This window comes from Brachyistius frenatus, unplaced genomic scaffold, assembly GCF_029030835.1.
Source record: "Brachyistius frenatus isolate BFR_SWC_R1_liver_20210118 unplaced genomic scaffold, ASM2903083v1 Contig_17, whole genome shotgun sequence".
Taxonomy (NCBI): Eukaryota; Metazoa; Chordata; class Actinopteri; family Embiotocidae; genus Brachyistius; species Brachyistius frenatus.
In genome coordinates, this window is record NW_027210616.1 from 4,272,322 (window position 1) to 4,288,997 (window position 16,676).

Genomic DNA, 16,676 nt, shown 5'->3' on the forward strand with positions numbered 1-16,676 from the left:
ATGAAATAATGTTATCAATTAAATTGGACTGTGCAGTGTAGAGTTGTAAATAAATTATCCTGATGCTTTAAACTCTGGTAAATTTTGAAGATAATTTTGTAAGAAACACTGAACCTCAAGAGTTTATACAGTGATATCAGTAGAGGGCTGGCCTCAATGCACACTCTCATTTAATATTTCTTTCATTTGTTTTGGCAAAACATGAAGTTTCAGCAATGCCACACGTCCGCAATGACCAGAATGGGCGGTGTAGGGGCAGTATGGAGATGTGACAGGGTCAGGGACCTGCAAAACGTAATGGAAATTGACACTGAAAATGCTGGAAATACGGAGTGTGTTTTGTCCCCTTGTGATCTCAGAATCAGCAAAGTAGTGACTTTATGGTCACCATGTTTATTGTTTACATCAGACAAATAAGGATGTTCTAATTATGTCCTTGTTTCTCCGGTGTGCCCTCTAGTCGAGTCCTCCAGTAACACGCAGCGTTCATAGGCAAGTGTGTGAGCAATATCGTTATTGACACAAACGGTTGTAAACTCGAACAGGCAGTTCAAAAGTAAGTTTATCTCGAGCCAATTCCTCTAAAGTCTTCACCATTCGTAGACCTCTTCTGTTTGAGGCACGACGTCCACCATGCAAACGTCTAGGAATCTGGGAAATGGAGTTTGTTGAAGACCTGCAACAACATCAATATTGAGTGAACAATTATATTAAGGATTTTTTTTTTTTTTTATAATACCCTTACGTAACACGTTAAATAAGACACACGACACGCTATTGAGAAAGGGTCTGTTCCTTTTTTTTTTAACCTTTTTTTTAATCTTGACCATTTACCAACGAGTCTCCCAAATTAGATAATGCTTTTCTCCTCTGATACTCCTACAGTTGTGGTTAAGTCACAAAAATACCTTGTTATAGGTTAAAAAAATTATTGTTTGGGTTAAAATTATTATTTTTATTCCGTGCGCACATTATTGTGGTACTACTCAAAAGAAATCAACATCAACTGCAAGCAGGAAATGGTAGGAGTGTGAAATTTTGCATAAGGAAACAGGTGATAGATGGATGATAATATATTTGCCAAATCAAGAAAACTAGAGATATACAACTGTATATGTAGTCAAATTAATTTGACTTATCAAGAGATTTGTGCTGAGGTACTGAATTTCAGTCATTTTAAGTTATAGGGGGCAGTTAATTCATTCACAATTCAGTAACACTACAAATGACTCACGAAATAATAAATTTATTCATGTATTCAAAAATACTAGGAGGATGTTATATTCAAAATATTCAGACATAAACAAAGATGCATCAAAACAGTTTGCTTGGAGCCCATAATTATAAACATTTGTTTTTAATTCAATTGAGGGGAGTCTGCAGCTCTGTCTCGGGCCACCGTGGTGTCTTCACTGGAGTGTTGATTATCTGCAAGGCAGAAGAGATCACAGTCTAATCGGCACATTTCATTAAATAGAATGCTTGCTGTATTTTTAAGTGATTGCAGATATTGTGACCACTCTCTCAGCACAGTTTTACTTTGCAGTGAAATTTTTTATTTTGCTTGACATTTAACTTATTATCCCACAGGTCTGTCTATCTGTACATAGCTCACTTAAAAACACAAACAAACACTTTTAAAATATCCATCTGGATAAGGTATTTATTTTTTTCTTTTCACCTAATGAACCTTTCTTGCAAAATGGCCCTCTATTGTTTTTCATCTTTTGACTTGTCAGGGTAAATATTTCTGAAGTGTACACATAATAACACACATCTTCCTCATTCCTCCTCCTCCTCCTCCTCCTCTTCACCTCTCGCTTCATCCTCGTCAACACTCTCCTGACTGGTCAACACTGCATCTTCCTCCTGAGGTGCTTTTTTTTCACTCCTGTTTCCCTCCCACAGGACATTGGAGGTGTTCTGGCTGGAGCGCAGCCGTAGGCGGGGAGGTGTCTTATGGTCGCCGGGACTAAAGGATTGGGAAACCCCGGAGCCTCCCCTGGTCAACCCGAGCCCCAACCCGTGACGAGATCCCAGTTTACGACGGCCCCCGGAGCCAGAGCGCATGGCTGGAGTCCCGGGAACCGAGATGTCCGGGTCTGTTTGCGACCGAGATTTCCTCAAGGGAGAGGGAGAGACTGGAGCACTGCAGGGGTCTAAAAGAACAGGAAATGAATGCATGGTTGGTAAATAGTTATAATTACTTACAACCCATGTTTATACAAGTAAGCATAATGTTTCAATGTTAATATTTTTTCGTCAGTAAATAATTAGCTCCTGAGAGCTAATGTACAAGACCCTCGGCATGAACATTTTCAGCATTTATCTTTAAATATGCAAAATCTTTCACTGTGTGGCACCGCATGCGACAAATCAGCCTGTTTGATTTATAGCTCAAACATCAAGCTTTTCGTCCAGTCAAATGCAGTCTCAGTGACGAAGGTATGTGCAAAAATAAATCAAGGAAGTGTAATAACTTGCTCAGGGGGCAGAGCTGCACTGCCATTAATTGCAGGGTTAGTGGTTCGATTCCTGTCCTCCCCGCGTTAAAATGTCCTTGAGCAGCACATTAAACCCTGAAAGTTGCTCCTGATGTCCCGGCAGCTCCGCCACCCATCGATTCGCCAGTGTGTGAATATGAAGTATTTTGAAACTCTTTGATTTGCTGCATTAGAAAAGTACTGAAAAACAGGTGCTTAACCCTTTATTTTAAACTATCAATTATGCAATTATTTAGCTGGTAGATAAAGTATATAAATAATTGAATGTTTTTAAATAAATGTTTATAAAGTTTGGTTAAGCACAAACTTATTTCTTGCATACATGTTTTACATTACCCATTTAAAAATAAAACAACCTATTTTCATAATTTAATTTATTTTCCTTTATGGCATTTAAGATAAATATTGTGTGATAATAACCGGATTAACGGGTGCATAGCAGAGTGAAGGACGCTGGCAAACTCAGTAATGCTTTACTATACTCCAATTTTAACATTTATAGTCAGGATATAAATCAATGACTCAATCAATAAATCCATCAATAATAAATGCCAATAACTGGTTTATAACACACATTATAACTATAATGTTATATTTGTAAGCAGATACACTGTAAATGTTTATCCATTATTATTAATTAATGTATTCATTATTTTATTCTCATAAAAGTTGGAATTATTGGCAATTGTATACATTAAACACTTAAATATGTGCTTATATCTGCTCCCAGCTATATTATAGTTTGTATACTTTTAATCAAGGTCTATAGTGCTCCAGAGAAATCCTGCACATTATAAGCACCTACTTATAATGCACTCATTCAAAATGTGCCTACAACACGGTGTAATATTCGTTAGTAGTTGTTATTTCTAGGATTATTAAAAAGAATAAATAATGTAGTAAAATAAGTTTTTTCAGAAGATGAATTGGAAAAAGAGTTAACCAAAGAGCTGAGTGTGGATACAAGCATGACTATTATATTAAAAAAAGGTGATCCTATTTTATAGTAGGTAATGTTAACCGGCTGTGAAGCAGTTGAGTTTCAGGGTTAAATGTTCGTGGGAAATGTCACCTCAAACATATAGAACATAAAGGACTTGAATTTGTGGGAAATGTGTCCACTATGGAGAGATTTTCTGCTTCCTCCACTTGTGTAGCTGAAAGATCACGTCTTGCTCTGGGACACAGGCTCAGTAAAAACCAGCAGTCCTCTTGTCAAGAAACAGAAAGACCCACCAGGTTTAAGAAATCAGGGTTTTAAGGGGGATAATAGAAAACACAATGAAAGGGAAAATTAAATTAGATGGGGGGCAAAATTTGTATGTCAAAAAGAAAGAAAACATATCAAGAAGGCAGGTTGAGGCTTAAATCCTGGCTTTGAAAACGTCTACAGAGAATTTTCTCTCCGACTCTCAGTCAGCAAATGCATGAAAAGAGAGTGAAGCCTCCCGAATCTTTTCCTTTCAACATGTGGTTAGCAGAGAAAGCTGGCCTCAGTGAGTCTTGGCACTCTACAGAGAGAGATCTAAGGAGGGGAGAGTGGTATCAATACCGACCACACTTGGTAGTCATGAGATGATTTGTATGCATGCCGGTAGCATCGCTTGATGGGGTGAGTATGTGAGCATATCTTTGTCAAAACCAGTCGGCTGCAGTTTGTGTGTTTGTCGGTGTGAGAAAGAGGGGTAGTGTGCTGGGCTCTGTGTGTGTGCGTGTGCACGCAGGGTCTCACCAGGCTTAGGTGTGTGTGTGTCTGATGTAAATTCAGTGCTGTCGGCCAGGTTTTCCACGCTGCCCATGGCAGTGAAGAGGGCACGTCCCTCTCTTCCTCCTCCCCGGGGTTTGATTAGCTTCTTCATCCTGTCGGCAATCCAGTTAGATTTCCTATGAGGACACAGAGGACAGGGACCATTTACAAAGAGGGATGAGCTAAGGCATGGTGTGTGTGTGTGTGTGTGTGTGTGTGTGTGTGTGTGTGTGTGTGTGTGTGTGTGTGTGTGTGTGTGTGTGTGTGTGTGTGTGTGTGTGTGTGTGTGTGTGTGTGTGTGTGTGTGTGCCTGCACACTGACACACATTTCATCCACCCTCTGATTTACCAGAAACGGAGGTGGGATGCCAAGTGTCAGTGGCTGCATCCTTTTCACAAAACGCACTTTGTGTCATGTAGTGTTTATTTTCTGATACAAAAAAAAAATCTAAATAGGAACTAAATGTAATTTAGTGTGACAGGATTTGCACTTGCAGAAAACACTTTTGGAAATGATATGTTCAAATGTCATGACCATAATAAGTTTTAGCATGAGGGACAAAATGCACTTTTAAAAGTTGCCTTAAACATAGAAAAAAGCTTTTCAGCTTTCCAATGCAAACGAGGTTCACTTCCTCTGAGTGAACAACTTTTGAAATGAGATAGAAAAACAGCAAAATCAATTATACTCCCGCTGATACTTCATTTTGGGAGGCACATAATTATAATGATATTTGGGAGTTTAAAAAAATCTGTATTAGGAGAGAGTCATTTATCATTATCAGACATGAATAAACAATTTGGGGTTATTTTAGCGGGACATTTCACAGTTGAAGACTCAACTTGTCAACTATGTATTTTAGACACAGTTTCTAAATAACCTCCAACCTACTTTGGCATTTCTGCACTGAAATTTCCGTTTTAATTATCTGGCAACATGTACACAATAGTGGTACATCTACATTGTTCCAATATCCAATATATCAGTTCAGCTCTAATCTCAGTTCTGTGACCTCTAATTAACTTTTTATTTTCTTGTGCTGACAATTTTGAAAACAAAGCATGTATCAGTGTTATCCTCCTCCTGATACAGAGCATAAACCATCATCCCCGAGGGTGTGGTGAGACTACTTTCTTCTTTTCCCGTAATCAACAATAATATGTAATAGAAAAGTTTCAGGAAAAGAATCACAAATAAATATTGCACTGCAACCTCAAATCCCACTGTGAAACCTCAGCATCTTATAGATAAAAGTACAAATGTAGTCATACAACGTAAACAGTTTGATGTCCTTGTAAACATGACGCGTGAACCTGAAACGTTTTCAGAGTAAAGATCTAATAAGGTAACGTCACTGGACAAAACATGATGGGCTGTATGACTCTCCAACAGTCTGGAATAAAAACCTTGAATAATCATAGTAGATCTGATTAGAATTTGTTTTTAAAAACCTGCATTTAATTAAAATGGTTGCTCTGTATTCAGTTGGTTGGTCTAAACCAGATCCACATCTCAGAGCTGATAGTTATATCAGCACAACAAAATGTAAAAAAAGAGAGAGATGAAGAAAATGAAATGATGAAGAATAAAACACTGACTGTTTGTTTTTGGAGTGCAGCCATCACTATCAGCTTGACTACTAACATCAGAGCAACTAAATCATTATACAACAACAATTTTGATACATTGTAACAATTCTAACTAGATTTTCTTCTTCCTTTAAAAATTGACTATCTAATGTGCATATGTACTAAATAATATATACCTGTGCAATCAGTATAATCCAATACAACTGAGGCATCTAATTTTGTTCTAACTTGGTGTCTTTTTTCTGGTCACTTGGAGAATTTACGTTAAATATTTACTCTCTTTTAACTCTTTTTTTGTTCTCCATCAACTTCTGAGGGAAACAGCTGGCTCTTTAGCAGCTAAATACATGCTAGTTGATGGCTACATCTGTTTGGGATTCAGCAGGAAGTAAGTATACAGTGGGTTATTAGAGCTTGTTCACTGAAAACAGAGGCATGTAAATTACCCGTTCAAATCACCATATCAAGCATACTGTATAGGTAAACATATTTATATAAGTTACTTGGCCTTGTTGGTTGGTGGTTGCATGCTCGGGTCGAGGACTCTATACTGATCCATAATCTTCTCCACCAACTTCTGCTTCTCCCGACGGAGCTCGCTCAGCTTCTCCCTGAAGGAAAACATATGAAGCATCAGAACAAAGCAGCCGAGAGCACGAACAAGAAAAAAAAAAAAAAAAAAAAACAGAGTAGGAAGGTCTGTTTGATTCCCTTCATGCATGCATTATCAGTGCGAGTTGATGGGATCATTCTGGAAGTATGTGCTGTATGTGCCGAGGCTGATACTGTATGATTCAACGAATTAACCAGCAAATCAGAGAAGAGATGTGTGGATGTTAATATGCTGCTGGTGAGCAGAGGTTTCAGGGTTCGAGCTACGGACTGCACAAATTGAAGTCAGGACGTTGCTGAAAAAACAGCCTGTATGCTCAGAAAGAAAAACATCCCCCGAATAACATGTGAAAAAAACTGAACAAAAAGTCTCTGACAGTATGAGCTGATCATTCCTGCCACACAGATTAGGGGTGTTAGAGGAGATGGGCAGCAGTTATGGATGTTTAGTTCTGTATCAAGGCCCTCAGGACATTTAAAGCCACAGTAGTAGCACGGTAGCTGCGGTTGGATTTGTTGGTCTGGTTAGTCGTTCAGTCAGCTCTCCTCTTACAACCAGAACAAATATTTCTGCAGCTTTTACATTAAGTGTTGTTAAATTACAAAATATACTCTTGTGAGCAGCAACAAAGCACTTCATTGGTTTATGGCATATTTATGTCATAGAAAGCTTCATGGCGATGTATATATTTACTCAATTATTTATTAAATGCAGAATTCGCTTGTATTTTTGGTTTTCAGCCAAGGCAGAAGCTACCTGTTCTTTACTTCTTCAAAATCCTCCCACTTCCTTCTGTGCACTGACTACCAACCAAAATATCTAGCTTGCAGTAGATCAGCATCAAATTTATGAAATAAGACTGTTTAGAGTTTGATAAAGCAGCCTGCAAAGCGAGTTCGATTCGTTTTATGAAAGCTTATGAGGCATCTTCACATGTTTGCTCATTGGATTCACAACATTTCCCCCTGCATTAGTTTGGGAGGGAAAAGTCATTGCATCATTTGCTCAGGGTCTCTCACAGTTCAAGTGATTTTGTAAAATAAACAATCTTAGCTGTCTTTTGCACTTCGCCAGTTCTTAAATATATTTTTGCAGGCCCTTTCAAGGGAAAATAAACAGAAGAGTCCAACAAGACCGCTCAGTGTCAGGAAATGTACATATCTGTGAAGTGTGTTGAGTCTTTAAACCTGTTTTTTGTAAAGAAAACACATTTCTGAGTTGTTTATCTGAAACATTAATTTTCCACATCTAAACCACACTGGACATAGACAAATACATTATAATACATCAATTGAACTATTACAGTTTCTCATCTTGTTTGTGATTTTCATTGTCTATGTTTTTCATTGCTCCAACAAAAGCAAAGAGAAAGCTGGATAGGAGCCTTGGTGAGACCGTGACTGACTTCATTTTTTATATCAGTTTTTCAAAGCAAGAGAGACTGCTGGCTGAGAGATAAAAACATCCGTCCCACTCCAACCCTGAGCCTCGATTTGGACTTGACTCCTGCTGTTAGTTTGGATTAGATGCTCACTCCTAATGAACCATACCACAGTTTACTTGGCTCAGGACGGTGTTCTGCTCAAATAACATGAACTACAGGAATAAACACTCTTATAATTAAAGTGCTCTAAAAACGGCACCGTACACGATTTAGTTCTGAGCCTCTGACTCTGGGTTCCTCAAATAATTTAGATGGGAAAAGAATGATCTGAGAATCTTGTGACATTTAAAGCTGTTGAGAACAAGCATAAAAGATGAAGAGTTGAGTTTCTTTTAAACACATACCATCCCTCTAAATAGTAACTTTTGGAAAAATGTAAATAAACAAACAAACATAAACAAACATCTAGATTGCAGTGTGATGTGGCCAACATTTAGTCCGATCATCTGACACCTACATCCACCCCACAGCCTCTTTAAAGATCCACGGCTACATCAAAAGTGCTTGACATTAGCGTCTGTCATTAGCAGGTTCACAACTGTTACCTGAGGGAAATGATAGGGTGAACTTACAGCGGCAAACTTATTTTCACAGCACATAACTTTAACATTCATTTGAAACCATGTGTCTGCACCTCAGGAACAGAGATCCAATATTTATTCTGCTTTTAGCTCTGTTTCAGTCTCCTACCAACTTGTGAGGGAAATCTTTTCCAGCAGCTTCTCAGCAGCTAACTGCTCCTGTCAAGACGGCTGTCTCAGCTGTTTTTATCTTGCTCAGTCTTCCTCGGTCCCTAGCCACTTCTCATTTCCCACAGGCCCGTGCTTTCTTTAAGAACTTTCCAGACCTGTCATTCTCTATCTAACAGATGCCCACGTAACTTTCCCATCAGCCAAAGCCACCTGACTCCAACATCCACCTGCTCAACGGTTACTCATTCACAAGTTACCTCCAACAATATCCATACCAAGACATTTCCTCATGCCCTTTGCCCATTGTCTGTTTTTTTTTTCATTATGACCACGTAAACCTGATCCTGTTCTCGTGTCCCTGATTATCTTTTCACAGCTACCCGTGTTCTAACCCGCTGCCAGCTGATGACCTGCCTTTTTTGCCTTGTCAGATCTGCTTTCCTGCTGAATTCAGTAAAAGAATGTAGAAGATAAAGTAAAAGAAGCAACCAATTTAAGTAAAGTCCTGGTTAGGTAGCATAGATTGGCTTATCAAAGTTTTTTTTCTATTTTCATTGAAAACAGGTTTCTGCTCCATCCTGAAACAGCGCTGAGGATTTGCCAAAACAATGGGCTGAAAGATGCTAAAATGCTCTGTTGAGCTGCGAGGAGCTGCAGCAGGTAATGACTGTACAAACTCCTTCTTCATTGTGTTTACATCTATTGTTTCTCACCAATACACACTATGTATCCTTAAGGACGGACAAAGGTATTAAATGCATTTTTAACATATTTTTGGTCAATATGAGGTCAACCAGCTTTGCTGTTTTGCATTTCTCTGTAGCACTGTTATATATTTTTGTATGCATTACAGCCACTAAGTTTGGGTCACTAGAATAGCGTGAAACTCATCAGGAATACTTATTATGTCGTTATGTGCTGTTGTGGGTGCAAATGAGATACAAACAAAACGCTAACCTGCTCTACAGAACATCGCTCAAAAACTCTGCGGGTTCCTTTAACCTTCAGTGGTCTCTGTGTTACTTTTCCTAATGAGCTTTAAAATTTGGATAAAACTGTATTGTTTTGAACTGCACATTAGTCAGTCTCTCCAGGAAAATGTCCCAAAAATGCAAATTCAACTAATCTCCACAATAATTGCAGGAGGATGCAATTTTGTAAAATTCCACTGATTTCTTCACCCTGAAGTTTCTCAACAGAAGGCATTATGGCAGAATAAGTCAAAACTCAAGAAAAGAGAAACGTTGCAGACTGGAACGCAATCAAGCAAACAAAAGTGACCTTTTTCAAGAATGAAGCCTGCAAGTTAGGGTCCAAAAAGTTATAATTTGTGACACCTGGATCAGATTTGATTAGACCTAAAGCTCTGAATGCTCACTATTACTTCTGCATGAATCTGCTACCAGTCTACTAGTCATTTAAAAGGACGACTGCTGAGAGCTGCTCGACTGTGAAATTGTTGTCTCGCAGTTTCAAACCTTTATAGAAGAGCGTTTGTGTAGATATGAATACCGACTGTGCTGCCGCCTACAAACAAATAAATATTATTAAAAGGCATTTTCTCTAACACGTTACATGAATCTTGTTTCTGCAACAGCAGTAAGATGCAAAAGTTATGAAACCTGATTTCTTCTTAAAACCATTTCAGTTTTCTTGGTACTAATTCACAGCAGAACAGATCACCTGATTTGTGTGTGTGTGTGTGTGTGTGTGTGTGTGTGTGTGTGTGTGTGTGTGTGTGTGTGTGTGTGTGTGTGTGTGTGTGTGTGTGTGTGTGTGTGTGTGTGTGTGTGTGTGTGTGTGTGTGTGTGTGTGTGTGTGTGTGTGTGTGAGTGCGTACTCACTGGGACTCCTTCTGCTGTGAATAGTGCTGGTCACGGCGCTGCAGGCTCTGCTCCAGTAAGGCCCGGTTCTCCTTCTGCAGACTCTGGTTCTGCTGTACTAAGTGTCGGCTCTCCTCCTCCATGTTCCCCTTCAGCTGGGTCAGCAGCTGCATACAAGGCCATAAATGTGATTAAAATGGGAAGATCAGAATATAATATTGTTGCTATGCAGGTATCTCTGTAAGCATGTTTAATAAGATGATCAATCTCCAAGAAACAGAACACAAAATCAAGTCAGGACACACCTATTGACAGAAAGGGGGGCAGATCTTTGTTTGTGAGCACAAACACACCGTCACTCAATGATATAATCAGTAATATGATTCATAAACACAATATGAAAACTGTCAAATTATTTCTACTGGATTATACAAAATGAAAGAGTTGTTCTTAGTTTATCATTTTAAGCCATATATAATATTCCTGATATCTCTGCCAGGACTTAGATCTGTTGTGGTAAAGTTTTGCAACTTACAATGAGCTGAAAATACTGGACTACTTTAACCACTTTTTGCAGTATGTGCATGATGGCATTTACAATATGTTGAACAAGCTGCTATTTAACCACAACAAAAGCCTGTATCATGCAAATGCAGCTCTCAAATGTTTTAGTATCTCATAAACTCCAAATATGTGAAATTAAAAGTTTGTAGGTGCAGTTTGTGTTTTATCATTGATAAATGTATTTTCTTTGACAAAATAATACAATTTACTGATCAAACATAGTATAGCACCAGTCTCTCCAAATATAATGGAATAACAGTTCTGTCTGTCTGTCCCAGGTGCTGCTGCAGCCAAATCTGAACAGGATGGTCTGCAGCCTGCAGGATATTCACAAAACACCCCCCCCCCCCCACTCCCTCTCCTGCTGACGAGAGTGCACACCACGGGCCTCATTTTATCAATTAACAGGATTTTATTTTCCAGGGACAAAAATCACCTGCAAGTGTTTTACTGTCGACAATTTAACTACTGAACATCAGCACATCTGCCAGCTTCTCCCTTATTAAGATGAGCACAACAGTTCACGAATGCAGAGAACTGCACATACACCCATAATATCAATGCATGAACAAATTACAAGATAACACAAAAAGACAATCTTTCTCTGCCTTAATGAAACTGTGCACAAGACTTTGGCAGCAGTTTAGTTATTGTTGCACAGTTTGTATGAAATAAAAGATACTGCATATTTAAAATGGGATCCAGATTTGCATTAGCTATATTCTGTAACTTATACTCTTTTATGTTATTTATAAAAAAAAAATTATTATAAAATGAAATCTTTTATGAAAATCTTTTTAAACAATGTGTTTGATAAATAAACTAAAAAGATAAGTGGACTCCTTCAAAAGCTACCAGACAAACACCACTGTAGGACAAATATAATACCATCAGAACAAAGAGGCACAGGAAAACAACAGATGCATTTTTTTTTTTATATTTTCTGCCTCACAGAATATAATAGTGTTTTGAGTCAGTTGGTGAGTGTGGGCCGTGGGTCAGCTGCCATTCTTTATCCTCCCTTAAAACCCATTGTGGGGCAAGTAGACAAGAAAAGCACATCTAGAAGGACATAGAAAAGACAATGGATCTGCAAGGTTCTCTATTCAGGTTAATTTAGATTAAGCTGAATAGCATTTAGCATTATGGAAAGTAAACGGAAAAGAGTACACAGAGATCTGATGAGTTTCTGGTAACCAAACTGACAGGATGCTGGTCACAAAACCTGCAAACTTCTTTAATAAAACCTCACAAAACAAAGAAGGAAGAGGTCAGAGCCCTCTGAAATTGATGGACTGACAGGCGCATCACCACAAACCTCACAAACGACCAAAGACTTCATTCACGTGTTTTGTCTGCACAAAAACTCAGCATTGAGACTCCGAAGATGTTATAGAGTACACACACAATGCTAATGCACAAAACCACATCATCAGGTGTGTGACACAGAAGGAAAAATTAAAAAAGCGCTTATTTTTTAACCTTTTTTTGCATCTGAATAAATGTTGAAGTTTAGAAAATTCTCCAGGGATGCATTCAAACCACAGACATTTTCTTAAATTGTACAATATCACTCTTGTAGTTATTATTTATATTATAAAAGTCTCACAAGAAGCTGCAGCCACCCATATACTGAACATCTCCAGTGTTTCCAAATATTTTGTCCTCTTACTCACATTCTTGTTCAGCCGAGCCCCATCAGTTAGCACAGCTGCTTAACAGGTTAATTGTGGGTCCGCGCAGACTCCAGGATGAACTCTGCTCTATTTTCCCTCTGCATTAGAATATAATGAGAAGCCTGGGTGTCTGATTCCTGTAATCTAAGGCTATCTAACGACTATAGCACCGTGGAGGCAGAAAAAGGTGCTTCAAAAGACAAGGAGATAATTTGGTGAGAAATAAGTCTCAGAATTAAACAAATGAGGCTAAATCTGACTTAAAAAGTAAATCAACTCTGTCTTTGCGTTAAACATTGTCTATGTTTAGCCTTAATCTGCCATTTAAAAGAATAGTCTGACACTGGAAACTACTTGTTAATCAATGAATTCTTTGCCAAATTTTGGATGAGAAAGTCGATGCCACTCAACGACTACTTTTTGTAAGTAAGCACAAATGGGGAAACAGCTGACTAATAATTCTGCCCGTTTTCATTCCCAGGGCGTTAAATGCTGCTGTTTTGTCAAAGCCGCTGGCATCAGAGAGATATGCACACAGTGCCCTTTGGTGTCGGCACCGCAACCACAGAGGTTAAAGGAGGTCATGTGACAGAGTAGTAAGAGTGATAAAATCCACATAGGGAGGTTAGAGTTAGTTAAGAGGCAGCAAAAGTTATCATTGATTTCTTTAAGCAGCGTAAATCAGGGAGCAAGCAGTGGATCTGACTCAACCTCACTGGGAACTCGAGGACGCTATGCCCCGCCCACCTACTGTACAGGGGAAACCACAGGCCTGTCAATCAAAAGAACCAAAACTACCCAAAAGAATTTGAATTTGAGTCTATAGAACCAGAGGCTTTTTGGAGCAAACCCCTAGTGGCCCTCAGTGGTATTGTAGCTTAAGGCAATTCCACACTGGCCTCACTTGTCAGACCTAGAAGCTGTATGTCCCCTTTTATATGCAGTTTATCGATAATCCCCATAAAAATGCTATTACTCATTGAGCTTTCAATGAACTGGCCATTCGATTTTGACACCCGGCTGGTTCCCCGTTTCCAAGCTTCACACTACGCAAAGCTAACCTGGCTCCAGCTTTATATTTAAGTTAAGAAGTGAACAGACCTATTCAGATACCAGATATATAACAGATACCTATTCTTTCAAAGGTTAGCAACGTGCAAACTGAAAGCCTTATGAATATGGCCCCCTCCCAATGACAACCATCCAAAAAAAACCACTTGTTCTGCAATTGTCTGGAATCCTGCATAAATTTTGTGTCTCTGCCTTTTTTGTACCAGCATATTTTTGAGCACATGTTGTATATCAGCAGACCAAAAGTCTTTTAACCAGCATTATGAGACCAGGTGATTCAGGAGTGGTCTCATGAGCGGCTGGATGAAGCAGAATAATAAATCTGCTGGTTGACTTCTTAAACTTTTTATGGGAAGTTGATTTCCACCCGTTTCATTACTAAAACAGCTGCTTGAAAAACGTTTTCAATATTCATTGCTTGTTTGATAGCATTACACAGAAGACTAAAGCTGTTTTGAATGCAAAAGATGCCCCTACTCCTTATTACCTACTTGGTATTCATTTTCTGTTTGGACCAATATATCAATTTTGTCTGATATGTCAAGCTGAAATTGCCTTCATATCATATCAAGTAATAGAAATCAGCCAGCCACTAAAGATATGATAGCTGTTCCTCCCTGACCACAACTATGTAAACTACTCTCTAAAACATGCAATGAATTCCTAATACGTTTTGTTTAATTGCCCCATAATGCGTTGGATAAATTGTTTGTATCCGAGTCTCTCCGCTGTGAAGCCCTAAATCCTGTTTTGCATGTAAATGGTCAAGTGGCAGCTTGAATACAAAACACTGGTGTTTATCTGCAGGCGTGTGGCTGCATCTCTCTGTGTGTTCGGCCCATACCTGGTACTGGCTGGTAAGCCGGGCGCTGCTGAGGTCCAAGCTCTGGTTGGTTTCCCTCAGGGCGCTGAGTTCCCCCTCCAGCCGAGTCCTCTCCAGCTGGGTGGTGCTCAGCTCGGTCCTCAGCACCGAGCCCTGAGCCAGCAGCTCCGCCTGCAACGCCAACCACTCCTTCTGCTGGGCCTGCAGCCTGAAACACCGACACGCACGGCTACTGTTACAGGTCCTGTAAAGTGCTCTGTGTCATTGTTTGCTCAGTGCTCTCAAACTGAAGCTCATCACAACACAGTGAGTTATCACAGAGCCAGACTACAACCAACAAATAAATCTGACATAATCTTTAAAACAAAATGTTTCAAGAACACATTGTGGAGTCAGTCAGTTTTTATACAATAAAAGCAGTTGTCTTGTTTCATTTTGTAGCCTAATGTGAAAACAATGATCACTGATGAGGAAATTAAAAAACATTTGGACATTTTCTTTTCCTACTGTGGATTAGAATTTATTTGAGATGAAACTATGCATATAAGTTCAAACTAAATTTTACAAATCAGCCATTGCAACTCATGTTTAAATTCTTTCCGTGATGTTAGCAAATAGTAACAATGACACATTCTTGTCTTGTTTTGTCTGACCAACAATTCAAAACCCCAAAATAATTCACATAAAACAAAAACAAATTATAAAATATTCACAGTGGAGAAGCTGGAAGTTTTTGGCCATTTCAGGACAGGAGAAACCAGTTGAGGACTTATTCGCCAACAGCAGTTATGGAACAAAGGCGTCCTTCATTTAGAGTCGTGGTTCTGTCCAGCTGATGAATATTCACTCTCTTTTAGCTCTGTGTTACCAACTCCTCAGAGAAATGTCTGAGTCTTTAGCTCCACTATGTTCACCTGCTCATCACTGACTATGTTTGTCTGCTATTTTCTGCTGAGAAGGTAGTGTAAAGTATTTTTAGAAACAGGTGCCTGTTGCAGCCAAAAATGAGACAGCAGTGAGAGTGAACCAAAGCAATAAACTTGTAGCCAGGCAGCCAAACAATGAGCTAAAACTCACTACACAACCAATCATTAATCTCTGAATGTTTATCTCATTTAATACATCTAGCATTTTAATACATACACACAAAATATAGATTATAGTATAGATTTATTAAAGAAATATATTCTTTACCTACTTAAACTGAGCTATTACTTTACACTGGTCCTGTAATGCTTGAACATTTATATTTAACAGTATTTTTAGTCCTATGCCATCTGAAAACCAGCAGAGGAGGCCTCCTTGTCTCCAGCTTAGCAGCCCATCATTTGCAACAGTCAGTAATCAATTGCCTAAATAAGATGATGATGGTTGATTTACTAATTATGGTACACAAGTATCTTATAATGATGATCATTATAATCATATACCCATCAGCCATCAAGAGGAAATATAATCAAAGGTACTCATAACAAAGTTGAACCTCAGGTCTTCGTGAGCCTCACTGACACTTAAATACATGCAGATGTGATGAATAAAAATATGTGAAAAGATAAAATGTTCAACCTTCCATTAATTCACTTTGTGCATGCAGAAGCTTTTGAAAAGAAACTTGAACAAATATCCAAATACACTTTTTTTTAAGGCTTCACTTGGGTCTCTTCAGTTCTGTTTTTATGGCCTTGTTTTTCTGTTCGGAGCCCAAAGGACTGAAATCATGAACAAGAAATGCAATCTGTGCATCACAGCACATTTGCATTCAAAACCGATTCCTGTGTTGTTCGCCGTGCTTCATATAGAAGCATTACTGCTGCTGCTCCCTGTATTCAAATGAACATGAGTGCCCTGAAAGGATGATCAGATCTCATGAATGTGCTGCTGAAGAAGCTGACGGGATTTGTTACCTCTCGTTGTCTTCTTTCAGCCTCTCCAGCTCTCGTTCTCTCTCCAGCCTCCTCTGGGCCTCTGCCTCCATCTTTTTCCCCTCCATCTTTATCTCCTGTTCTCTCTCCTCCAGCTGGGTTTTTCCATCCAAGAGCTCCTTGTACCTTGATATTTCGAACACAGTATTAACCCCAACAAAATACTAATGACTTAAAGTGTAAAGCAGTGTGTGTCTTGAAAAGATC

At 38.9% G+C, this 16,676-nt stretch overlaps 1 protein-coding gene and 1 long non-coding RNA gene across 4 annotated transcripts in view; one reads left to right on the plus strand and one right to left on the minus strand.

Moving 5' to 3' along the window:
* Positions 1-550: 550 nt before the first annotated feature.
* Positions 551-16,676, minus strand: part of ccdc88b (coiled-coil domain containing 88B) — a 47,179-nt gene continuing 31,053 nt past the window's right edge. For both annotated transcript variants that reach the window (XM_069694486.1, XM_069694484.1), the window contains exons 22-28: positions 16,452-16,595; positions 14,569-14,755; positions 10,435-10,580; positions 6,345-6,452; positions 4,237-4,388; positions 1,815-2,159; positions 551-1,428 (exon numbers count right to left, since the gene is read on the minus strand). In XM_069694486.1, the coding sequence (XP_069550587.1) occupies positions 1,358-1,428; positions 1,815-2,159; positions 4,237-4,388; positions 6,345-6,452; positions 10,435-10,580; positions 14,569-14,755; positions 16,452-16,595 (1,153 nt within the window). In that variant the 3' untranslated portion in view covers positions 551-1,357. The remainder of the gene's footprint in view (positions 1,429-1,814; positions 2,160-4,236; positions 4,389-6,344; positions 6,453-10,434; positions 10,581-14,568; positions 14,756-16,451; positions 16,596-16,676) is intronic.
* On the plus strand, positions 2,077-14,620 carry LOC138618624 (uncharacterized). 2 transcript variants are annotated; one of them, XR_011310745.1, is made up of 4 exons: positions 2,077-2,185; positions 8,967-9,065; positions 9,155-9,250; positions 14,532-14,620. It is a non-coding gene; the product is annotated as an uncharacterized lncRNA (long non-coding RNA). The 2 variants fall into 2 exon arrangements; XR_011310746.1 differs by lacking the exon at positions 8,967-9,065.